This window comes from Neovison vison, chromosome 1 (genome assembly GCF_020171115.1).
Source record: "Neovison vison isolate M4711 chromosome 1, ASM_NN_V1, whole genome shotgun sequence".
In the NCBI taxonomy this organism is placed as follows: domain Eukaryota; kingdom Metazoa; phylum Chordata; class Mammalia; order Carnivora; family Mustelidae; genus Neogale; species Neogale vison.
Genome location: NC_058091.1, coordinates 136,223,366 through 136,247,846, shown reverse-complemented (window position 1 = coordinate 136,247,846; position 24,481 = coordinate 136,223,366). Strand labels below are relative to the sequence as shown.

General features: G+C 42.5%; 1 protein-coding gene across 2 annotated transcripts; it reads left to right on the top strand.

The window, feature by feature from the left end:
• The first annotated feature begins 817 nt into the window (after window positions 1-817).
• LOC122912852 (TBC1 domain family member 7) lies at window positions 818-24,305 on the top strand. Of its 2 annotated transcripts, XM_044259120.1 has the most exons (8): window positions 818-984; window positions 2,340-2,459; window positions 3,639-3,719; window positions 7,512-7,699; window positions 11,590-11,727; window positions 21,153-21,298; window positions 22,601-22,730; window positions 23,751-24,305. In XM_044259120.1, the coding sequence occupies exons 2-8, from the start codon at window positions 2,348-2,350 to the stop codon at window positions 23,835-23,837; spliced, it is 882 nt and encodes a 293-aa protein (XP_044115055.1). In that variant the 5' UTR covers window positions 818-984; window positions 2,340-2,347; the 3' UTR covers window positions 23,838-24,305. The 2 variants fall into 2 exon arrangements, with proteins under 2 accessions (XP_044115055.1, XP_044115061.1); XM_044259126.1 differs by lacking the exon at window positions 3,639-3,719.
• Window positions 24,306-24,481: the final 176 nt, after the last annotated feature.

Sequence of the window (24,481 nt, the reverse complement as noted above, 5' to 3'; positions counted from 1 at the left end):
GCCCGACTGCTAGCTTTAGAAACAACCCAGTAAGTTAAATAATAAATGACCCTAACAATTGGCCCCAAATGGCCAGGACTTGATTAATAACTGATTAGGTTCCCTAATTTTTGTCCCAACTTAGGATCAACCATAGAAAGCCTCACATGGCTAACTGACAATCGCTGGGATCACACAGGATGCCCCATTTCTAATTAGTCTCCCTACAGCTTTCCCGTGCCCGTAGCCTTCGGTGAGGGCATGCCTGAAGCACTGCCTTTCCCCCTCGATCAGCCAATCAGCTGTTCCCACTCCTCCATCTGCCTTTGATTTCCTGCCAGAACTCAACGGAGGGTGGCTCTCCTGCATAGCAAGTTCGGAATAAACTGCCTTTGCATTTGTGATGTGCTTGGTCTTCACTTGTTTCCGCATACTGAAAGAATAAAAAGGGAATAAAGAATCAAAACAGGAGTCTTCCACTACAGACAGATAGCTTGGGGGGGGGGAGCATCGTCCTGGGCTCCAAGGTCTCCCGCAGGCGGGGACCTTACAACCCTGGAGGAGTGAGCGTCCCAAACAGTAACCGCCAGGACAGAGGGAATAAGGGGGTAGAGAGATTCTCCGGACCAGGTGTGGACCGGAGGAGTTAGAGGACAGGTGCCGGAGGCGAGCGCCGCGGCATGAGGACTTGATTCTCCCACCCCAGACGCTTCGGCTCTTTAAACAGTCCCGGTCTCCCAGCGGGAGAGGAGCTTCCGCGCATGCTCTGTACTCACGCGCACTCTCGGCACCGCCCCTCGGGCGGGTACTTAACGTCACATCCGGCGACGGCGGCGGCGGCAGTGGCTGTGGGTCGCGGGCTTCCCGGGCGCTGGCGGGGCCAGCGTGGGGGCGCGTCCGTGTCCTTGGCGGCCCTCACATCGCCCTCCTGCCCGCCGGCGGGTCAGCGCGCTGGGCCTGGTTTCCGCTTAGTGTCAACCCGGGTGTGGTTTCCACTACTTAGAGGTGAAGCGTGATAGGGAGAATGGGACCTGGGGTCGTTTGCATTTCCTGAGGCGGACGCTCAGGGGCCGGAGTGTCACTGACAGAATTTCCTCCAGGACCTGTGTGCCGCTGTCGTGCAATCCGAGAATGGCCCGTTCTAAGGCAACGGGCGGCTCATCCCCCTGCAGCTGTTTGGCGGCCGCTTTTAAATGAGTCCCCGAATTCACTTAGCGTTTTAGTGCTTTGATTTTTGGGTTTTGAAAAAACGTTTGGTCCTCAAAGCTCAGAATTCTTTAGAATTTCTCATTTTAAACCATTCCTCCTCTTTCCTGTGACAGAAGGGGCTCAGAGCGTTATCTTTTCAGTAAGACCGTGGCTGTCTGCAACTGTTCAGGATTTCTAAAACCTGAGGTTTATATATGTGTATATATATATGTTACATTTTTTTTCTTTCGCTTCGAGGTTTTAAGCATTTGAGTCAAGCTGTGCTGTACTTCCTGAAAAATGTGTTACATTTTGTTCTTAAAATGCCAGCCTGGTTTGACCTTTTCCTGATGACTTGCTGTCAGTCTTACGAACTTAATTTTATGAACTCTGTTTTATGAAGTTCATTGTGAAAGAACCAGAGACCGCTGAACTTTTTGAATTCTGATGCCACATTTTAAGTCATGATTCCGCCTCCAGCTTTATGTCATCACTGGAGGACAAGCTAATGTTCCTGCCTCTCTTCTCCTTTACAATTTACTGCTGTTAATTTGTGGGGGGTTCTGAATTTTGGTAATTGCATTCGATAATATTGTGTTTAAAGGGAGGGACTTACAGCCTTTTACTTGATAGCTTGGATTTTCATTTTACAAAATGCCCATTCAAAAATAATGGCGAAGCAAAAGATTTAAGTCACCTGGAATCCTATTCCCTAAAGATAAGTCATTGCCAACATTTTAGCATATAGTATAATTTTTTAATGCATAATAATTGTAAAACAAAGAATCCCAGTGGATACTGTTTGGTAACCCCTTTTGCGTGACATCTTGTCTGTCTTCATATTTCACTAATTTTTTTTTTTTCTTTGAGTGTGTGCAATGGCTAGGAACTCCCATAAGTAGTGATTCTAGTCCCCGCACCGTATGAAATCTAACAGCTCAGAGGACTTTAGTTTTATGTGTTGGTTTTTGGCCAAGGAGCCTAGGTGAGGTGGTGGTAGTTGTTTAAAAGGAGATATTTAATGTTGACTCCTATGCAAGGGCAGCCCATTTGTTTTAGTGTATTGAATTCATGGAGAAGTTGCAGGAAATCATTGGGAAAAGTCCCAATTCTTCATTCTTTGTTTTTAAGCTCACTCTTTCCCCCTCTCTGATCTTTCTCTCTCTCCCAAGAATGAAACATGACTGAGGACTCTCAGAGAAACTTCCGTTCAGTGTATTATGAGAAAGTGGGGTTTCGTGGAGTTGAAGAAAAGAAATCCTTGGAAATTCTCCTAAAAGATGACCGGCTGGGTGAGTTTTACAAGCTAAATTAAGGTGGTTGGGTTTTAGTCATCCCAGCTGTCCGGAAAGAAATGCTGTCTTAAAAGACATTCAGAAGTATTTGTTACCTGCTTTATTTTTTTAGTGCCAGGTGAATAGTGTATTTTGGGAGAAGTTATGGATTTTTCAAGCTTATATTTTGCCAAGGCCAAGTCAGATGTCTTTGAAAGGTCGCAGGAAGTCAATGGTGTTTTTTTTTCTCCTATTTCCCATGTATTTCTTTTCCTCAGTTTTCAGAGGTGTTACTAGCTTCTGGGTAAAGTCACAACAACTCTTGGCCATGATTTTTCCTCTATGGAAATACTGGGACTATGTTATTTATTGACATTTTAGTTTCTTTGTAGTAACAATAAGGTCTGTTCTGTTGACTTGAGTAAAATAAACTGAACAATAGATAAAAATTTTGTATGTGTAGAATGCTTTTAAGATTTCAAAACCATTTCCCACCTGATCTTTGATCCTCACTAGACAGTCTATGTTTAAAGTATGTCTGGAATTATTCACAAGTAGGGGGATCTGAGGTCTAAGACAGTTGAGTGTGGTTTGCTGGAAAATGTAGAGATTTGAGGGCTGACCATGCCACTCACTAGGTATACTAACTGAAGTCACTTAATTGCTTGGGGCTTCAGTTTCTGCATTTTTTTTTTTTTTTAAGAGAAATCTTTATTTGAGAGAGAGAGAAAGCATGGGTGAGGAGGAGGAGTGGAAGAGAAGCAGACTCCCGGTGAGCAGGGAGCCTGACTCCAGGTTTGATCCCACATCCCTGAGATCACAGCCTGAGCTGAAATCAAGAATCGGACGCTTAACTGACTGAACCACCTAAGTGCCCCAATTGCTGCGTCCAACAAGCTTGCAGTATGGATTAAATGAAATAAATTCTATAAATAGTACCTACTGCTCCTGTTGTAGGGAATGTAGTAATATATGCAGAAAGCATCACCTACGCCTTGAGGCACTGATTGTTTTTAAATAGCTAGTTGGAGGAACACCTGGGCTAGAAATCAGACCAGCGTTGCATTTCCCAGATTCACTGACTAGAGTAGAATTATTCTGAAGAAATGTTACTCTACTTCAATTTTTAAAAAACGAAATGCACTTTCTTGTGATCAGCATAAAAAGCTTCTAACTAATTTTTTTTTCTTTGTCTAGATATTGAGAAACTTTGTACTTTTAGTCAGAGGTTCCCTCTCCCGTCCATGTACCGTGCGCTGGTATGGAAGGTGCTTCTAGGTATGAGATCAACGGTTGGAAGGCTTATCTTCAAAAGTGTTGAATGAGGGGATATTCGCCATCTTATCAGTCAGAAAAAAGAGGATTTTTAGGCCCTTTACTGCATATCCGGTCTACTCTCAGGAGACTGAATTACTGCTCACCGTGAACGTGTATGCTTACGAAGGTGACCTCAGTAGCCATACATTCAGTAGGACTCTAAGAATATCAGTTTAGTCACGAGATAAGGGAAAGTAACGTGTGTTGCTAAAACTAACCGTGGGAAGAGCATCGTATTGGAGAAGAAACTGGTCTGGTCTTTACCATCACCTCGGTAACCCCGAGGAAGACCCCTCTAGGTCTCGGCTTCTCCACCTGTAAAATGAGGTTATTGAGCTAAATTAGACTGAGGTCGAAGCTCTCAATACGTTATCGCTGTCATTCCCAGCTGCAGAGGTCTAGCTTCCTAATGAGTGCTCTCAGAAAGAAACGGAAGAGTTTTTACTTCCTAGAAAGCACAGATGGATACATTTCAGTGATGAGTGGCTGAGGGAGAAGAAGAAAGGAACCTGCTCAGTTTCTGTAGAAGAAAAAGTGTATCAGGTGCCACAAGGGACTGGCAGCATCCCTTTTGAGCCAAGGATTTTTTTCCTATGACGGCTGAGCCTGCTGATGCATAAAATGTCCAGCCATTACTATGCTCCTTTTCTTCCTTTCTTTGAAAAAAATGAGAGTACTCCTAGAATTCTGTTGTGAGATAGGTATTAATATCCCAGTTTTACAGATGAGGACAAAGACCGCAGGCTAGATAATTTTCCTGAGGCCCGGCAGTCTCCAAGTGGCAGAGCTAGGATTTGAGCTTAGGCTGCTAGAGCCCATTTGAAGTAGGAGAGACAGTAGACCTCATTTTCTTTCCAAAATGTATTTTCAGGACTTGAGAAATCTGTAGTCCTGAGTCTGATGATGTAATGTGGAGGCAGCGGGGGGAGTACAGTCCGTATTAGGAAGCACTGTATGATCCTCTTTTTTTTGTTGTGCGTTCTGGCAGTCTTTGTGCATTTGTGCTTCTGGTGGGTCACTGTCCAGTTCATGTCTAGAGAGCAAGTATCAACTATTTTAGTTTTTCCCTGAGCATTTTTTTCTTCAATCTTGGGGTTTCTGGTGGCCATCAAAAAAAAAAAAAAAAAAAAAAAAAAATGCCTTCCAGGGATGTCTTTTAGGTGGTAGTGTCAATTCTTTCTTTCTATTTCTGTTGGGGAAATACTATGTCTTTTTTTTTTTTTTTTTTTTTTAAAGATTTTATTTATTTATTTGACAAAGAAAGACATCACAAGTAGACAGAGAGGCAGGCAGAGAGAGAGGGGGAAGCAGCCTCCCTGCTGAGCAGAGAGCCCGATGTGGGGCTGGATCCCAGGACCCTGAGATCATGACATGAGCCGAAGAAGGCAGAGGCTTAACCCACTGAGCTACCCAGGTGCCCCGAAAGTACTGTGTCTTAAGAGTTAATAATAGCAGTGGATTCATGGGAGATGTACAGTTGTACTTTGTGACACTTTATAAGTGCCTAGACTTCATTTATCCTCTGTTTTTCCTACTTGTCTTTATCAGGTAAGTCTTTGTTACAACATTTTGTAGTAAAGACACTAGAGATTTGGAGCTGCCATGCTGTGTAGGAGACAAGCTAACTCTTCCCAACACAGGTGTTGATTACTCAGGGACCTTGTCAGGCCTGCTTCCTGATCTATTTTTAGGTAAATATCAGAAAAAAGTGTTTTAGAACTAGCTCTTACTTTGAGGCTTAACATGGGAAGCACTGTGCTGCCTCTAATCATATGAGGAGGGTTGAATTACAGCTCTTCAATCTTTACTAGCCCAGATTTGGAGGACGTTTTAGTGTATTCCCTTGGCTTTTCCAGAAGCCTGGCACAGAACCGCAAAGCTAAAGTAGATAAAACTTTGTCAGGACAGAGAACATTTAGGTGAGTTAGGTTCTAATGGTAATATGGCATCATGTTAGCTTAAGTGTTTTGAGCTCATCCAACGTCTGTTTTCCAGAATATTCTTTAGTATACTGGATCTGTGTTTTTTACACAAAGGAGTGATCCTTAGTCATTTGTATAGCTAACACTTATACTAGCTTAGTATGTGTTGTGTACTTCCTAGGTACTTTATGTATATTAATTTTTTAGTCATTACAGCAACTGAGATAGGGATTATTAGCCTCATTTTTCAGATGGAGAAGCTAAGGCATAGGGAGACTAAACTGCTGACCATCATCCAGCCAGTTAATTGTAGAGCTAGAGTTCCACCCCAGGAGCTTTGACTCGAGTCCGTGTTCCTATACAGTCTTGCTAAATTTAATGAGGCTGGAATAAATAAGAGGCTTTTTAAAGAAAATTTTATTTATTCATTTTAGAGAACGAGAACACGCATGTGCACACGTGTGTGCAGGCAGAAGTGGGGAAAGGGAGAGAGAGAATCCCAAGTAGACTCTGTGCTGAGCGTGGAGCCTGACATCATGACCTGAGCTGAAATCAAGAGTTGGGCGCTCAACCAGCTGAGCCACCTAGGTGCCCCTTAGGTGTTTTCCTTTATAGCAGAACTTAGAGCCTTGAAAATTCATTGTCACATTTTGCAAATCTGTTTGGTCCTTCGTACCCTTTTTCTCATGCGGACTTTTGGGGCTAGTGTTGTACAAAGAACATTATCCATTCCATTTCCCCCTCTGACAGCTGAGGAAACAAGTTTCCAGAGAGAAATTCGTGAGAGTCCTGGTATCATCAGACCTGGGACTAGACTGAAAGCCTGTCCTGTTCTCTTTACACTGGGCTTTTCCCATGCCATTTGTTTGTTTAAAAAAAAAAAAAAAAAAATGATAGATTTTTTTGCCCCAAAGCCTCCCGGGTAAACAGGCTTAAATGGGTTAATGAGCATAAAATGGCATCAAAACGTAAGGTGGCTTCATCAGTGAAAATGAGAGATTTCTGTGGTCCTGAAGCTAGGCTAGTTTGCTTGTTGTAGAAGAGAAGGATTTGATGAGTTGTTGGTGGGTCTGAGATGAGAAGCCTGTATTGTTAGCTTGGGCAGCATCACTAAATACCCCGGACTGGATGGCTTCAACTGTAGTTTATATCCTCATAGTTCTGGAGGCTGAGAAGTCCAGGATCCAGGTGCTGGCTGGTTTGGTTGTTGGTGTTGTAGGCCTCCCTTCTTGGTTTGTAGATGGTCACCTGCCCACTCTGTCCCCACATTGCAGAGTGAGTGAGACCGCAGACTCGGGGATGTCTTCCTTTTCGCAGAAGGGCTCCAGCTCTGTTGGATCACAACCTCATTTACCCTTAATCACTCCTTATTGGCCCTATCCTCAATTGGAACACTGGGCTTGGGGCTTTAGTATATGAATTTTGGGGTAAAACAATTTGGTCCATAGCAGGGGCCAAGTGCAAAACCTGGAGATGTGTCTGTAGGAGCCGAGGGAGGCCACAGGCCAGCAATCATAAATTGAGTGAGTTCATTATGATAATTGATGTGGTTATTGTTTGGATGGTACACTTATTCAAGGGCTTTGTGATGCCCTTTCATTTCTCTTAAATATCAGTGATGCAGATGACATTCAAATATTGATAGTACTTAAAATTCAAGATTGTTTTATAGAGAGAACTTGTAAAACAGAATCTGTATGGTAACTAACTCTCCATGTGATTCCAGTCTCACTGTGCTGGGCAGTTTTTCACTTGGTTCTCTGTAATCGAGGGATTTGGGTCTGTGTCTCAGTACTTTGCCCATTTTTCTTCCCCCTCCGTCTCTGTGTAGGGATCCTGCCTCCGCACCACGAGTCCCATGCCCAGGTGATGATGTATCGCAAGGAGCAGTACTGTGATGTCCTTCATGCCCTGGAAGTTGTTCGCTTTGTCAGCGATGCCACGCCTCAGGTTGAAGTCTATCTCCGCATGTATCAGCTGGAGTCTGGGAAGTTACCTCGAAGTCCCTCCTTTCCACTGGTTAGTGGTCTTGAGTTTGACATTTGGTTCAACTCTAGACTGTTCTGTCCTGCTGGCCTTAGCATCATATTTTGCCTGAGAAACCAACTTTTCTTCTTTCTTTTCTTCTCCTTTTCCTTCTTTCTTTCTTTCCTTCTTTCAGATTTTCATTCATTTGAGAGAGTGTACAAGCAGGGGAAGCAGCAGGCAGAGGGAGAAGCAGGCTCCTCTGTGGAGCTGGGAGCCTGACGCAGGGCTTGATCCCAGGACCCCAGGATCATGACCTGAGCTGAAGGCAGATGCTTAATGATTGAGCCACCCAGGTGCCCCACTTTAGAAACATTCACTGACTCTACTCTTTGTCTTTATAACAACTTCCCATCCTTAAACATTTCCATAGCCCATCTTGTACCTTTTCTGCCTCGATCCTAAAATTTTTTAATAAAGTTTGGTCTTTAGAATCCAAGAACAAGGAACTAGATGTGCATGTTGGTTCTGGTGTGGTGTTGCTTTTAGGGCCTGTCACTCAGCAGGGCTAGGAAATACATATACATTCTGTAAATATATAGAATCGTGTACATTCACAGACACACCGATGTCTGTTTATCTGTCTCTTTATCTCTGAGTGTGAAAAAGCCTCCGTTCATGCTGATCCCTCTGATCACAGTCCAGTACCACAGGTTCTTCTTGCCCTCAGCCTTCTGTGTTTGCCCCTTCGTTTCTGACAGTGGCAAATACCAGAAGGCTCCCCTTTGTACAGTCACTTCTTTGCTCATTCCTCTGGCTGTAAGTAGTAGTGCCAGCTACCTCTTGGCCCTTGCCTACAGGCCCAGTGGGCCACTGTCTTTGCCTTAACCGTCTTTGGCCTCAGCCCGACAGGGCCCAACCTGTTTTTAAACTTTTCCTCTTCTATAAACCGTTAACTCTGTTTACTTGGACTACTTGTTGCTCATAAAGGGGAGAACAGAAGTTCAGGCAAATGAGTGATTATAGCTCTTGAGCTTTGGCTATTTTTTTGCAGTTTAATGTTCATTATAGGAATTTTAACTTTTTGTGTACGTGGCTGAAACAGTGATTGCTCAGTATCAGGATTTTATCTGCAAGCTGTGCTATTCTATAAAAAAATTTTTTAAAGACTGCATTTATTAAAGCATGAGCTGGGGGGAGGGGCAAAGGGAGAGGGAGAAGCAGACTCCCCCCTGAGCAGGGAGCCCAATGGGGGACTCGATCCCAGGACCCCAGGGTCATGACTCAAGCCAAAGGCAGGTACTTAACTGACTGAACCACCCAGGCACCCCAAAACTTTTATTGCAGTTGGCAACCTACCCATATAGCACTTAGAGTTTTGACTTGCTCTTGCTTTTGAAGTGAATGGTGTGGCTCCCATGGACAGATCTGAGGTGGTCCACTTGTATTAAGTTTATCAAGAGAGACTGGCCCTGAACATAATTGGAAGTCTGAGTAGTCTGTAAATTCTGCTTATCTCCGGCAGAGCGCAGTTGGTGGTACTCTGCAAGTTCTTAAATGACGTATTAAATTGGGTTAGATTACCTGTTAGTTCAAGAATTCTAAATGATAGGTTATGGTTTTCACCTCATCCCTACTTGGCTTACCCGTACTCCCGCCCAGACACCTTCTCGTCTTGGGCACATGTGCCATCAAAGTGTTGGCTTTGGCTCTGCCACTTCATAACCCCCCAGTCATTAAGCCCCACTCAGCCTCATTAGTATTAGTACATAGCAGAGTGTGTGACAGCGCTCCACACGGCTGGGAACAAGGATCTTTGTTGTCTTCCCTGCTTCTCAGACTGTCGTGGAGCCAGTGAGAGGCCACGTTCAGGAGTACCTAGCACAGTGCCTAGTATGGGTTGGGCGTCCAAGAAGGGAGATGGTCTTTCCCTTTTCTTCCTTCTCTCTCTTCCTCTGATACATTAACTAACGTTTAGAAAAATGTATTTTCGGGGCACCTGGGTGGCTCAGTAGGTTAAAGTCTCTGCCTTCGGCTCAGGTCATGATCCCAGGGTCCTGGGATCGAGCCCCGCATCCGGCTCTCTGCTCCGCGGGGAGCCTGCTTTCTCCTCTCTCTCTGCCTGCCTCTCTGCCTGCTTGTGATCTCTCTCTCTGTCAAATAAATAAAATATTTTTTTAAAAAAATGTATTTTCTGTGATTCTGTTACTTTTTTTTTTAAATTTGTATTGGAATTGAATTTAACATATAGTGTATTACTGGTTTCAGGGGTAGAATTTAGTGATTTATCAGTTGTGTACAACACCCAGTGCTCAGTATATCACGTGCCCGCCTTAATGTCCTTCACTCAGTTACCCCATCCTTCTGCCCCCTCCCCTCCAGCAACCCTCAGTTTGTTTCCTATTGTGGTTCTGTTACTCTTGGACATTTTATAGAATATTAAGTTGAGGGACGCCTGGGTGGCTCAGTTGGTTGGACGACTGCCTTCGGCTCAGGTCATGATCCCGGAGTCCCAGGATCGGGTCCCGCATCGGGCTCCCAGCTCCATGGGGAGTCTGCTTCTCCCTCTGACCTTCTCCTAGCTCATGCTCTCTCTCACTGTCTCTCTCGCAAATAAATAAATAAAATCTATTAAAAAAAAAATATTAAGTTGAATGGAGACCTAAAATGAAATGCTTTTTAAAAATAGGAATCTTGATTTAATTTGAGCTTTTAAGGGAGACAGAGATACTTTTCAGTTTCCTTTTTTACCCCAAAGTCCTTCAGCTTTTTTTTTTTTTTTTAAAGATTTTTTTTTAATTTATTTATTTATCAGAGAGAGAGAGGGGGAGAGAGCGAGCACAGGCAGACAGAATGGCAGGCAGAGGCAGAGGGAGAAGCAGGCTCCCTGCTGAGCAAGGAGCCCGATGTGGGACTCGATCCCAGGACGCTGGGATCATGACCTGAGCCGAAGGCAGCTGCTTAACCAACTGAGCCACCCAGGTGTCCCAGTCCTTCAGCTTTTAAATCCTAGATGAAAATGTAATTTTTTTTTCTTTCTTTCTTTTTTTTTTTTTTCTTAAAAGAGAGACCACTTGTGTATGTGTGCATGTGCTTGAGCTGGGGGAGGAGCACAGGGAGAGAGAGAGAATCCCAAGCAGGCTCCATGCCCAATGTGGAACTCGATCCTGTGACCCTGAGATCATGACCTGCGTTGAAGTCAAGAATTGGGCACTTAACTGGCTGAGTCACCTGCGTGCCCCTGAAAATGTAATTTTGTGTGAGATATGGTATTTGAAAACAAAATGGATTCCCACGTAGATTCTAGTTTTTGTAAGATTACTTTGTTGAAATTTACTTGAGGGTTTATGTTCATATTCTGAGTGTTGACACAAGGTTTGAGAAATGCCATTCTTCTGATTCCTAAAATTCTGATTCTAGGGATATTTTAACTTATCAGGTGCTTAAGACAAAATTCTAAAGGTATGTATGAATGCTTTGAAATAAAATGCTTTTTTTTTTTTTTAAGAAGATGCTTTATTAGTCCTTTTGGAGTCATAGAACTTATTGTATTTTATAAATGTCTCCATTTCTTTGTGATTTTTATCACACACTTTTGAAAGAAATTCTCTTTTAGCCTCAGGAATACTTTTGGGTGGAGAGAGTCTGCACCGCACTTATGATTTATGTTTTCTTTGATGACCTTAAGTGGTGGAAAAATCTGCTGACTCTAACCTGGACATTCGTAAGCACTACTGATCCAAATAGGTTTCTTTGGTTACCCACCCCTTTCTCTGCCCTATGTCTTCTCTTTAACGGCAGACTGAGTGCTTTTTGGTTCCACTTTGATTTATAATTGCGGCGTCTTCAAAAGTTAGGGGTTAAGTTCTCATTTTTATGCGAGGAATATGTATTTCTCTCTTCTGCTGGCTCCCTCCCTTTACCAGAGATTTACTGTCTTCTAGGAGCCCGAAGATGAGGTGTTTCTCGCCATTGCCAAAGCCGTGGAAGAGATGGTAGAGGATAGTGTCGACTGTTACTGGATCATCCGATCCTTCGTGAACCAGTTAAAAAACAAGTACCGAGAGTCTTTACCCCAGCTGGTAAGCGATGCTCTTTTTGGCTCTTGGCGGGTAGGGTGAGTAGTGGTGATGGGGAAATATCCTTGCTTCCTGGTGCTGCTACAGTTACGAGTGGACCCTCTATGGTAAGAGCCAACAAGTGTTTTCCGTAAAAGATCAAGTAGTAAATATGTCCAGGTTGGTGGGCCAGATGGTCTCTGTGTCTCTCTTGCAAACACTCAGCTCTGCTACTATTGCACAGAAGCGGCCGCTGACAGTGCATGAAAGAATGGTGGTGGCTGGGTTTGGCCTGCTGCATTGCCACAGTTGGCAGCCTCTGCTCCTTTCCTTACCCTGGTCTAGAACCTACTGGCTTTATCTAGAATTGCCTCTGAATTAGTTAAGGTTTGAATTTGGCTGTATGTAATGGAAAGCCCAAGTGTCTGAAGCTTTATTTTTTTCTCTCCTGTAACCAGAAATCTAGAGGCAAGGCAGTCCAGAGCTGGTGGCACAGTGCCATGATGTCAGTGGGGACCCAGGCTCCTGTCCTTTCGGGCCAGCATTTTTAGGTGTGATCCTTCCTCTTTTGCTCACAGCTGGATGCTGGAGTGACAGCCATGACCTCTGTGTTCTAGGCAGGTAGGAAGGGAAGGGCAAAGACAAAAGTGAAGGAGTAGAAGGAACAGCCAGTCAGAAGTGTCTCCCTTGGACAGACTTTCCTTGTGCCTATCTGTTAGTGGCAGGACTGTGGCCCCTGGCCACCTCTGTCTGCAGCAGAGGCTGGGAAATGGGGGTGTGGCTTTGTTTTAGCCAGACGTGTTGTGATCTTTAAACTCGGATTCTGTTCGTGAAGGAGAGGTGAACGGCTGCGAGGGAGGCAGCCTGCTGGGGGGCTGTTGCTCTGACTAGCGAGTACAGAGAGCGGCGTGGCACCTGCTTCCTCAGCAGAAGCCTGTGGTTCTTTGCCGTTCTGTTTTTCTCGTTTTTTCCCTTTATTTCTCTCCTTTAAAAATGAATGTCTTTTTTCTTAAATTGTTGAATTGTTTCATTTGGAAATTCTCTTGAGAGCAGTAACTGAGATCATGGCTTCGGGGCCAGGTGAGGGGCGTCGATGAAGGTCAATGGAGCCCTGAGGATCCCTGTGCTAATAACTGTAGTCACCAGGGCGGTTGGCAGGAAGACCCTTTAGCTTTGTAGAGCACTGTTACAGGAGTGTTTTATAGATTTCAATTACGTAAAATTTGATTTTCAGAATTTTAAAATTTAATCCACTTAGTTGATTTCAATAAAGACAAGCTTGGCGATGGAAGCATAATGTTTCTTGCTTAATTAGATCAAGAGGTCCAGATTCTACCATGATTTAATTAGCTTTTCTTATTTAGTATTGAAGTAAATTCTGTAGCATTTTGCTAGTTTATGTTTAAAGAACTCTTCTTTTTTTAAATTTTTAAAATCTTTTATTAACATCTAATGTATTATTAGCCCCAGGGCTACGGGTCTGTGTATTGCCAGGTTTACACACTTCACAGCACTCACCATAGCACATACCCTCCCCCATGTCCATAACCCCATCCCCCTCTCCCTACCCCTTTGCCCCCCGGCAACCCTCAGTTTGTTTTGTGAGATTAAGAGTCTCTTATGGTTTGTCTCCCTCCTGATCCTATCTTGTTTCATTTATTCCTTTCCTACCCCTCAAGCACCCCATGTTGCCTCTCAACTTCCTCGTATCAGGGAGATCATATGATAATTGTCTTTCTCTAATTGACTTATTTTGCTAAGCATAATACCCTCTAGTTCCATCAAAGTCATCACAAATGGCAAGATTTCTTTTCTTTTGATGGCTGCATTGTATTCCATTGTGTATATATATACCCCATCTTCTTTATCCATTCATCTGTTGATGGACATCTAGGTTCTTCCTTCCTTCCATAGTTTGGCTGTTGTGGACATTGCTGCTATAAACATTTGGGTTCACGTGCCCCTTCGGATCACTACATTTGTATCTTTAGGGTAAATACCCAGTAGTGATATTGCTGGGTTTTAGGGTGGCTCTATTTTCAACTTCCTGAGGAATCTCCATGCTGTTTTCCAGAGTGGCTGCATCAGCTTGCACTCCCACCAACAGTGTAGCAGGGTTCCCTTTTCTCCGCTTCCTCGCCAGCATCTGTCATTTCCTGACTTATTGATTTTAGCCATTCTGACTGGTGTGAGGTGGTATCTCATTGTGGTTTTGATTTGTATTTCCCTGATGCCGAGTGGTGTGGAGCACTTTTTCATGTGTCTGCAGAAATGTCTCTTCATGTCCTCTGCCCGTTTCTTGATTGGATTATTTGAAGAACTCTCTATTTTTTAAAGAATCCTTGGATAACACAAGTAATAAATATATTCTTGGAGTATTAGTCTGAATGAATCCAGTGTTCCTATAGATCTTTCTTAGAAATCAACACTGTCCTTAGCTGAGTGTATGTCCTAGCCTGTCTTATGTACATTAGGTTGGGTGGAATCCAGCCACATCCACACATATATACATACATACACATGCACATGTGTACACAATACACATACATGCATTTAATAACACATTTTTTTGTATATATAACTTAAGACCCCATAAATATGAGATCATTGATACAGCTCTACAGTTTTTTAAAAAAAATTCGATGTCTTAGTGCACTTTCCAAGTCCGTGCAGATCAGTAGTATTCCACCCTGACTTCTGTTAGAACCACCTGGGAACTTTTAACAAATTATCAGTGCCTTTCCTCCACCCAAACCCATTAAGTCAGAATCTCTGGGGGTAGGTGGGGCCCAGAATTCTCTATTTTTTTAAAAAAGTTTCAGGTTGGGGCTCCTGAGTGGCTCAGTGGGTTAAGCTTCTACCTTCAACTTGGGTCATGATCTCAGGGTCCTGGGATCGAGCCCTGCATGGGGCTCTCTGCTCAGTGGGGAGCCTGCTTCTCCCACTCTCTCTGCCTGACTCTCTGCCTACTTGTGATGTTTCTCTCTCTCAAATAAATGGACAAAATCTTTAAAAAAAAAAAAAGCTTCAGGTGATTCTGAAATGTGGCTAGGGTTGAGAGCTACTCCTTTAGAACTACGTATTTCCCCTCTTAAAAGTGTGTTCATATTATTTCCTGTTAAGCATTCTGCCATGTTTTTTTTTTTTTTTTAAAGATTTTATTTATTTATTTGACAGAGAGAGATCACAAGCAGGCAGAGAGGCAGGCAGAGAGAGAGAGAGAGAGGAGGAAGCAGGCTCCCTGCTGAGCAGAGAGCCCGATGCGGGACTCGATCCCAGGACCCTGAGATCATGACCTGAGCCGAAGGCAGCGGCTTAACCCACTGAGCCACCCAGGCGCCCCTCTTCCATGTTTTAATATAACAGATCCACGTTGACAGTCTCCTTGCCTTTCTGCCTGAGCCTTTCTATACACGTGAGTGTTTCTGCAGGGCAGGTCCCTTTTAGGGGATTGCTCCATTGAAAGGAGATGTATTTAAAGTTTTTAATTGCCAGGCTGCTCACCCGGAAGGCATACTGATTTTGCTTCCCCCAACAGATAAGATTTTCTATTTTCCACTCCATTGCCAACACTCGATAGTATCAGTTTCTTAAATTTTTGTTAATCTGATAGTGAAAGTGGTATCTTATTTTAGTTTACATATCCTTATCTTCTAGTGAAGCTGAGCAGCTTTGCATATATTTGTTGGTCATTTCTATTTGTCCACCTCTCTATCTTGTTTGCATCTTTCTTTATTTGTAAGAACTCTTGATATACTTGGGATATTAATCCTGTGTTACATATTTTGGCAGTCTTTTCTCCCTGTATGTTGTATAGAGATTTTAAAGCTTTGATTTAATCAGATCTGTCAATATTTTGTTTTTTGGAGTTAGGAAACCCTTTCTAACTCCAAAATTAAAATGCAGGTTTTTAAAAAACTTTCCTCTAACTTTTAATGTTTAAACATTTTATTTATTTTAATATGTTTAGAAAAATTTTTTTTTAGAGGGGATGAGAGTGCGCTCAAGCAAGGAGTGGGGGTTGGGTGGGAGGGCAGAGGGAGAGAGCATCTTAAGCAGACTCTACACCCAGCATGGAGCCAGAAGTGGAGTTTGATCCCACAACCTTGAGATCATGACCTGAGCCAAAATCGAGAGTCAAAGGCTTAATTGAGCCATCCACATGCGTCTATATTGAAACATTTTAAAATTGAGTCCTTTAATTTAATTTGTGAGGGATTTGTGGATGTTTGGTATTGACACAGGTTTGACCTTGTTTCTTTGTTGTTAACTGCAGTAAACCTTCAGTCAGCCTTCTCGTCTTCCCCTTTTGGTTTGATGTTATTAAGCTCATGCTTCATGCCAGGCAGTTTACTTTTTAATGAAAACTTAATTTTAGCACACCTCTCTGTTTTTATAGATGAGGACACTGAAGCATAGAACAGTTAAGTAACTTGCCCAAGGTCACACAGTTAGTAAGCAGTAGAACTACCTACCACTTAACACTATCTGTCGATTTATTCTTTTTTTCACAGATTTGAAATGCCACCTTTATCATATACTAGATTTCTGTATATATTTGTATCTCTTTCTGGGCTTTTTCCCCATCAAGCTATTTGTCTATTCCTGGGCCAGTACCATATAATTTATTTAATAGAGCTTCCTTGTATGTTTTGGTAGGTGGTAAGGAAAATTCCTTCATATTATTGCTCTGTTTCAAAAGTGCCTTGGCTTTGCTTCAACTCCAGTTTCTTTTTAGAAATGAATTTTCAATCAGCAAAATACTAAATGCCCCCAAACCTTAATTTCTTCATCTTCAAAAAAGGTGTATTTAATTAATTAATTTTTATTTATTTATTTTAAAAAAGATTTTACTTATTTGACAGAGAGAAATCACAAGTAGGCAGAGAGGCAGGCAGAGAGAGGAGGAAGCAGGCTCCTGGCCAAGCAGAGAGCCTGATGGGGGACTCAATCCCAGGACCCTGAGACCATGACCTGAGCCGAAGGCAGAGGCCCAACCCACTGAGCTACCCAGGTGCCCCAAGAGGTTTATTTTAATATGTACATTATAGTACTTAGCACATAGTTTTAAATAGTTATGAAGTTGTTTTTTTGAAGTTCTTCAGAATGTGTAAGAAAAGTTAAGTTTCCTTTTTGTTGCTATTTGATTTATTGATTTACGTGAACATTTCTCTTTAAGCTGTTCCTAGTTTCCCATAACATTTTTATTACTGTGGTTAGTGGATCTCTTCTTCCTAGCTTCTTTATAGAGTTTTTATAATCTTGTCTATCATTTTCAAGTTTCTGTGGTTTTACCAACGAAATTGGTTATCACAAAGCATAGCTTGTTTTATCATCCTAGGGAAATGTACATGTAATGGGCAGTAATGGGTTTTTGGCACGACAAGAAGATGAGACTCTGTCTGGTGGTGACACATTTATTATGTCATAATATTCTGATTGATAGGGTTACATCACAGGTTCTCCTCTCCTTACAAGCTTTAGGAAATGTTGCTCTCTGATGAGGCCTGTCTTTGGCAAGAATAGAATCCAACTTCATACTGTCTCCTGGATGGCCTCTCTGGTTAATCTCTTTCCAGAGCAGACCATCCTTAAGCCATCTCAGGCTTAATTGTGTTTAATCATTAAAGTGAGTGAACTTTCTTTCATTGCCATTCGTCTGCTTTTTAAAAGCTATCCTAAAGAGGTTTTTTTGTTTGTTTGTTTTTTAAATAAACACTATTTACAGCCTCTTCCTAAGTTCAATATTAATTCCTCTGAGTGGTTAAGTCTCTTTTTTGTCAGGTTTTGCCTTCTGTTATGTTTTCTTAATAAAGTAAGAATTTGAGGGTCATGGAAATATTGGAAATTACCTAAAAGTTTAGCTGTAAAATATAATCTCATCTACCATTTGCTGTATACTAAAACTTAAAAGCAATGTAAATATTATCTCTTTCCACTAGAAAAGTATATATACATTATATATTTATATTCAGTATCTTTCTTAGATTTAGTAATAGCGTATGATAACACATTTTTCTCTACCCTGCTGTTTTCACCTGATACATGCTAGAAATCATGCCATAAGTAATACAGTTGTCTCTTGAACAATGCTGAAGTTAGGGGTGCTAAGCTGCCACCCAGTTGGAAATCACGTATAACTTTTGACTCCCTAGAAACTTTAACTACTGTACCCTACTGTTGACTAGAAGCCTTACCAAGAACATAAACAGTCTATTAACACATATTACATATTTTGTGTGTTTTATGTATTACAGACCATATTCCTATAATAAAGGAACCTAGAGAAAAGAAAATGTTATTAAGAAAATGATAAGGAAGAAAATATACATTTATCATACTGTACATGTATTTATTAAAACATTTATATATCAGTGGGCCCATGTAGTTTGAACTCCTTTTCAAGGGTCAACTGTATATAGAACCATTCCTTATTCCTTTTCACAGCTTCATACTACACTCTGCGTATATGCTTTTGTTTAATCGACCTGTTCTCTATTGGCCACTTAGGATGTTTCCAGTCTTTTGTTATTAGACACGGTGTTACGGATTAATAGCTTTGTGCATATACCTTTTCATTGACTTACCAGTATATTCGGGGGATATGTTTTCTAGAAATAGGTTGACTGGATCAAAGGGTAAAGGCATATGTTATTTTGCTAGATATTTCCAAATTCCCCTTCATAGATCCCATCCTCTCAACCAGAGAATAAGATGCGTTTCCTTACAGTCTCCCTTGCCAACATGGTGTATTATTTTTGCCTGTCTGATAGGTGAGAGAGATGATAACTTCAGTTTGGCTTTTTTTTTTTTTTTTTTTTTAAAGGGTGAAATTTTTTACATTGATTTTTAAAATTTTAATTCTGGTATAGCTCAATACAGTGTTGTGTTAGTTTCAGGTGTGCAGTGTAGTGATTCAGCAGTTCCATATGTTACTCAGTGCCCCTCATGGTAACTGTACTCTTAATCCTATTGCCTGTTTCCGCCATCCCCTCAATTCCCTTCTGGGAACCGTCAGTTCTCTGGAGTTAAGATTCTGTTCCTTGGTTTGCCTCCCTCTTTCACCCTATGTTCATCTGTTTTGTTTTTTTGTTTGTTTGTTTTAAGATTTTATTTGTTTGACCCAGAGAGCACAAGCAGGGGAGCTGCAGTGGGAGAAACAGGCTCCCCACTGCACAGGGAGCCTGATGTGAGGTGTAATGTAATGTATACTGGAAAACAGTTGGGTGCTATGCAGCTTTTATATTATCAGTAGTTATCTTTGGGTAGTAGGAGTTTAAGGGCTTTTTATATCTTTCTTTATTCCTTACTGCATTTTTGAGATTTCTTAAAATGAACATGTTCTAAATCAGGAAAAAAGATTTAGAAAAATTTAAGAATGGAAGGAAGATGTACATTGAGTGTGTGTTATTATTATCAAGATGTTGATTAGCATACTTCAACATTTCATCTAATTCATGATATTCACTTGGTTATTCAGCAATTTTACATATATACATATATATGTATATATATAAAGATTATTTATTTATTTATTTATTTGCCAGAGAACACAAATAGGCAGAGAGACAGGCAGAGAGAGATGGGGAAGCAGGCTCCCCGCTGAGCAGAGAGCCCGATGCAGGACTCGATCCCAGGACCCTGAGATCACAACCTGAGCCAAAGGCAGAGGCTGAGCCATCCAGGTGTCCCACACTCATCTGTATCTTACTTGTTATTTGTATTGAGTTTTGGGTGAGATTTTCTTTGCTATGAAACATAATATATAAGTGTGTGTGTGTGTGTGTGTGTATGTGTGTGTGTGTGTGTGTGTGTGTGTGTGTGTGTTTACCCATGTCAGTTTGTGAAAAAACATTCCACTGGCAGAACCAACCAGAATTCTAGATAAGGTTTTAGAGGTGAAAGGTGAGATCAAGAGCCCTTTGACAACTTGGACTTTGGAGAAAATTTCCTGTTTTTGAGAGCTGTGTGGAGTATTCTTGAGAAGCTCTAGGAATTATTTAATAGTGTAGGAAAGTTGGTTTAACAGAAAAAATTAGAGCTCCCTGAAAGAGGGGAAAACTGGGCCCAATATTAATATGTGGGCCTCCCTGCCTGGCTGGCTCCCGTCATTCTGTGTAAGCCGGCTCAGATGTCACCTCTCCAGGAAATCGTGGCTTATAAGACCTGGGTTCGGATTCCCACCACGATGTGTCCAACATCAGGTGCTTACCCCACAAGAGCTTTATTACAAGTTTGTCTCAAGCAGATTGTATGCTCCCTGAAGGTGGGGACATTATGTCAGTATGTTTTCATTTACTCTTCTGTATGTAGCATAGGGTTTGGCTATAGCGAACATTATAAGAGTTAGGAATTACCTCTTTGGGAGAGATGCAGAAATTTAGTAAAAGAAACATTTGCATTTGCTTAGGTGATATGGGATGTCATTGCGTGTTTCTGAATAGGGAATACAGACTTAAGGGTTTGACCCCCAGGCACCGTTCTTGGCCAGTGGACCCTAAATATAGCAGCTTGTGCCAGGCGGGTTTGGCTGGTCTGGTGCTGGCTTGGTTAGCTCTCCCAGGCTTCTGGAGTTGGCTGCTGCTTAACCTTTTTTTTTTTAAAAGATTTTATTTATTTGACAGAGACAGATCACAAGTAGGCAGAGAGGCAGGCAGAGAGAGAGAGGAGGAAGCAGGCTCCCTGCTGAGCAGAGAGCCCGATGCGGGACTCGATCCCAGGACCCTGAGATCATGACCCGAGCCGAAGGCAGCGGCCTAACCCACTGAGCCACCCAGGTGCCCGCTGCTTAACCTTTCATGGGAGAGGCTACCAGATGGAACCCAGGTGCTTTGTGCCCCCCATGTGATTTCTCTGCCTCCTGAGACTTCTCCTGCACTGGTGGTACCGAGTGCCTTCTCTAGGATGTCTCCGTCGTAGGGGTGTCTTTGGCGTGGTGCCCAGAGTGGTTGGCATAGGTGTGCTCTGGACTGGCGGGCCCTTTTCATATCCAGCTCTTTTTGTTGCATTCTTCTGGACTCCCTCTCCCCACTTGAATCCCACTCTGTTTCTTTGGTCTAACTCTTTCCCCTTCTCCCAGGGTATCATGTACTGTTCTGGAGCAGCCAGGAGTGTCACGGGCCTTTCTTAGTTCCCCAGAACAATTGAATTTTGCTTTGGACTTTTGCTTTGGCTGTGGAACCTTGTTAGTGCTGTTAGGGGGAACAAGAGTTCGGTTTTGTTGGCTCCTGTCCTGGAAAACCCCTCAGTCCCACCTCGCTGGTTGCTCTGGTCAGTGCTGACCTAGGAACTTTGCGTCACTCATGACTTGGAGGAGTCTGAAGTTTTGTTTTCTAGCACTTGCTGCATTCAGCATGTACATTCAATTCGTCTCATTCATCACAGGCTGTGAGATTGGGTAATGTGATGTTACAGGAAACGAGTAATCTCTCTTCCTGTTTAATCATTAGCCAAAGGCTTTTGAACAATACTTGAATCTGGAAGACAGCCGTTTGCTGAGTCATCTGAAGACGTGTTCTGCGCTGTCCAAACTTCCTTACGATCACTGGTTCAAGAGGTGCTTCGCGGGGTGCTTGCCTGAATCCAGTTTACAAAGGCAAGTATCGCTTCCAGAGATGGCCAGAGGCCTGAAGGCACAGAAGGATCCTAGTTTCTCATGTGCTTGTCCTTCAGCGTATGAATCTACTTTAGGATAATACCAGTAATTTGAAGCTAACTTCCCTGGCAGGTGACAGAGCAGCTTGATTCGACTTATTATTTATGCACTTAGAAATGCCAGAATATTAGTAATGTTAATGTAACATGAATAAAAATTAATGTTAATGCTAGAAAGATTAGAATATACAATTAGAAAACGTGAAGGCCCTCAGTCTGATAGATGATGTACACTATTCATGTCCGAAGCCGTCTCCAGGAGCTTATATTGGTCTAGGCTTTTCCAGAAATGTGGCAGATCCTGATCTGGAGGAAATCTTCCCATTTCTTAGTTCTATCGTGACATCTTTAAAGTAGCTAAAGGCAGGCAGAGAGATCAGAGACTCACACTCTGCTTTCATTCATTTCAGACGTATTGCTGGCATTTCAGAGTCCTGCTTCTCCCTCCACCCCAAGACTTTATGAGGTAGTTGGGAAGAAAGGTGACATGCAGAAAACGGCACAAGACAGTGCCTGATGAAGCACATAGAGCGCAACACCAACTTTAAGGGAATAGGAATGATCAGAATAGGTTTTTTTTAGAGTGGTTGCAGATTCCTAACTAGCCTCTTAAGCTCTTTTTAAAAAAAATTTTACTTATTTGTTAGAGTGAGAGTGGGCATGAGGAGGGGGGAGAAGTAGGCTTTCCTGCTGTGTAGGGAGCCTGATGTGGGACTTGATCCTGGGGCCCTGAGATCATGACCTGAGCCGAAATCTGGTCCTTAACCCACTGAGCCACCCAGGCACCTCCTAGTTCCTTTAGTTCTAGAGAAGTTTTAGGAATTTGAGCCACTGGAAAATGAACTTGCATTGATCTCATTTCATATGCTGCTTTTGTTATTCCTTAGTACTTAATGATTAGATTAGCATTACACAATATTAATAAAATCCACATTTTGGTTTAATACTTTCCTTCCCTTAAATGTCAGGTTTAAAACCTTAGGGAATGGGTGTCTGGTAGATCCCTTAAAGAGCAAGTACTCTTTAGTGATCATTCATTTTTCCCTTGCAGTGCTGATTGTGAAATATGTCTCAAATAGCTGATTTGTTGTGTTTTTGCTTTTCTGATGATTATTTCATTATAGCTTTTCTCTGAAGTTTATACTTAAAAGGAGTAATTTGATTTAATTTTATAATTTGAGATGTTTAGCTAAACAAAGTTCAAACTCAATTTTATTATATCTTTTTTTTTTTTTTTTTGTAGGGTTTGGGATAAAGTTGTCAGTGGATCCTGTAAGATCCTAGTTTTTGTAGCTGTAGAAATTTTATTGACCTTTAAAATAAAAGTAATGGCTCTGAACAGTGCAGAGAAGATAACAAAGTTTCTGGAAAATGTAAGTGTTCTTTTTTTTAAATTTGATTTTGAATCTAGAAAGGAAGTCCGTTTAGCAAGCCAGATTTTCCTACTGCATTACATTCTTTCTCTGATATTTTTACCTTAAAAGAAACCCTTTTTCTCCTTGGAAAAATTTAGCTTAAAGTTGGTCTGTGGGTTATAATTTGCATCCTCTCTGTGGGGGATGACGGGCTGAGTCGTGAGACTGATCCGGAGTGTGTGTGTTAAGACCAGTCTTATCGCCTGACCACCAGAGGCTTGCTGAGAAAAGGAAGAGGTGAGATCTGTCATGTGAGGTCGAATAATCCTTCTTAGTGGAAAAAGGAAGCTTGATGTTTTGGGGATTTTGTAAGCCCTTTCATTGGTGTTACTATCTCTGGCAGAATCCCAGTGGGGTTTGTTAGTGTGCGTAAGTGTATACTTAGTGCATGCAGGGAAAGGTCTAAATGAATCTCTGAGTATCTTAGAGTACCCTTAACGAGGAGAGAGGTAGAGGAGATTTATGCCGGGATGAATGTCACTGGACCCAGAATCTCTTCTTTTTAATTGGTCTCTATTAACATTTGAATAGTGGTGCAGTAAATAGTAAGTACCAGTGAATGTGAGGTGAATGTAAGAGTACTCTGTTCCCGGCTGACAGTGCCAGCCACCCCCCCCCCCAAGTCTTCTTCACGGGTCTCCCATGGAATCCCAAACAGCCCTAGGAAGAGTGGCTTCATCTGCCTCATTTTAGAGCTGGGATCTGAACTCCGGTAGCCTGGGTAGCCTGCCCAGGAGCACACGGGAAAGCGCAGGCTTGAAACCCCGACAGTCTGACCAGACCTCCTTGGCGTGTCCTCCGTGGCCGGCAAAACAGAGATCCGGGCCGCGGCCTTTCGCACAATTGCTTTCTGCCCTGCCAAGTCGTGAGAACTCTGATGGGGTGGGGGCCACATAAGTGCTATGGCACAGCGAACCAGGGAGACAAGGAAGTTATACATACTTGCGGTTTCATGACGACTGCTTTGCTTGTCTGCAGATTCCCCAGGACAGCTCGGACGCAATAGTGAGCAAGGCCATCGACTTGTGGCACAAGCACTGTGGGACCCCCGTGCACTCCGCCTGATGGCTTCCGGCGTACGTGGCCTGCTGGGCCACCCTCAGCGGGGACACCGCCTGCTACACTCACGGAAAAGGCTGTTCTTGCTTTGGTGCTCAAAGCATCATTTTTCTCCCCAGTAAGGTTATTTAAGATACTTGGTGACGTTGTGTTTGGAGCGGCAACTTGTAGTTACACAGAAGTACAGAACTCCGCTCTGAACAGCCGTTAAAAGGGTTATTCCAACAGTACCTCCCCATTCTCCACACATCAGCCAGGGAGGGTGGGTGCTTTGATAGGCAAGCCTGCCCCACTCCTCTCTAATTAGCACCATGCTCGTTCCTTTCTAAGACTATTTCTGGAATAAAGAACAACTTCCTTTTGTTGACAACTCCAAGTCGGCTCTCTCCTTGATGCAGTGCTTGTTTAAGCTGTCTGCTTTCTGAGGCTTCATCTTGCCAAATAGGTTTCAATAAAAGCCTTACATTTTTTTTTTCTCTGTGTCAGTCAGAATGAAAATTATTGAACAAAATATGTCTGCATTTACCTGCTTTTACCTACTTGCATTTACCTACCTATCTCTCACCAGAGAGAATACTTGCGGATGTCTTGCCAGACTCATGCTTTTTCCTGATGAGTCATTAAATGTTGGGTGGGCTCTAGGAGCACCC

Coding starts and splice junctions, on each gene's coding strand:
- LOC122912852 (XM_044259120.1), top strand. CDS start 2,348: ATGACTGAGGACTCTCAGAGAAACTTCCGTTCAGTGTATTATGAGAAA. Junction 2,460..3,638: donor CCTAAAAGATGACCGGCTGG/GTGAGTTTTACA, acceptor TTCTTTGTCTAG/ATATTGAGAAACTTTGTACT. Junction 22,731..23,750: donor TAACAAAGTTTCTGGAAAAT/GTAAGTGTTCTT, acceptor GCTTGTCTGCAG/ATTCCCCAGGACAGCTCGGA.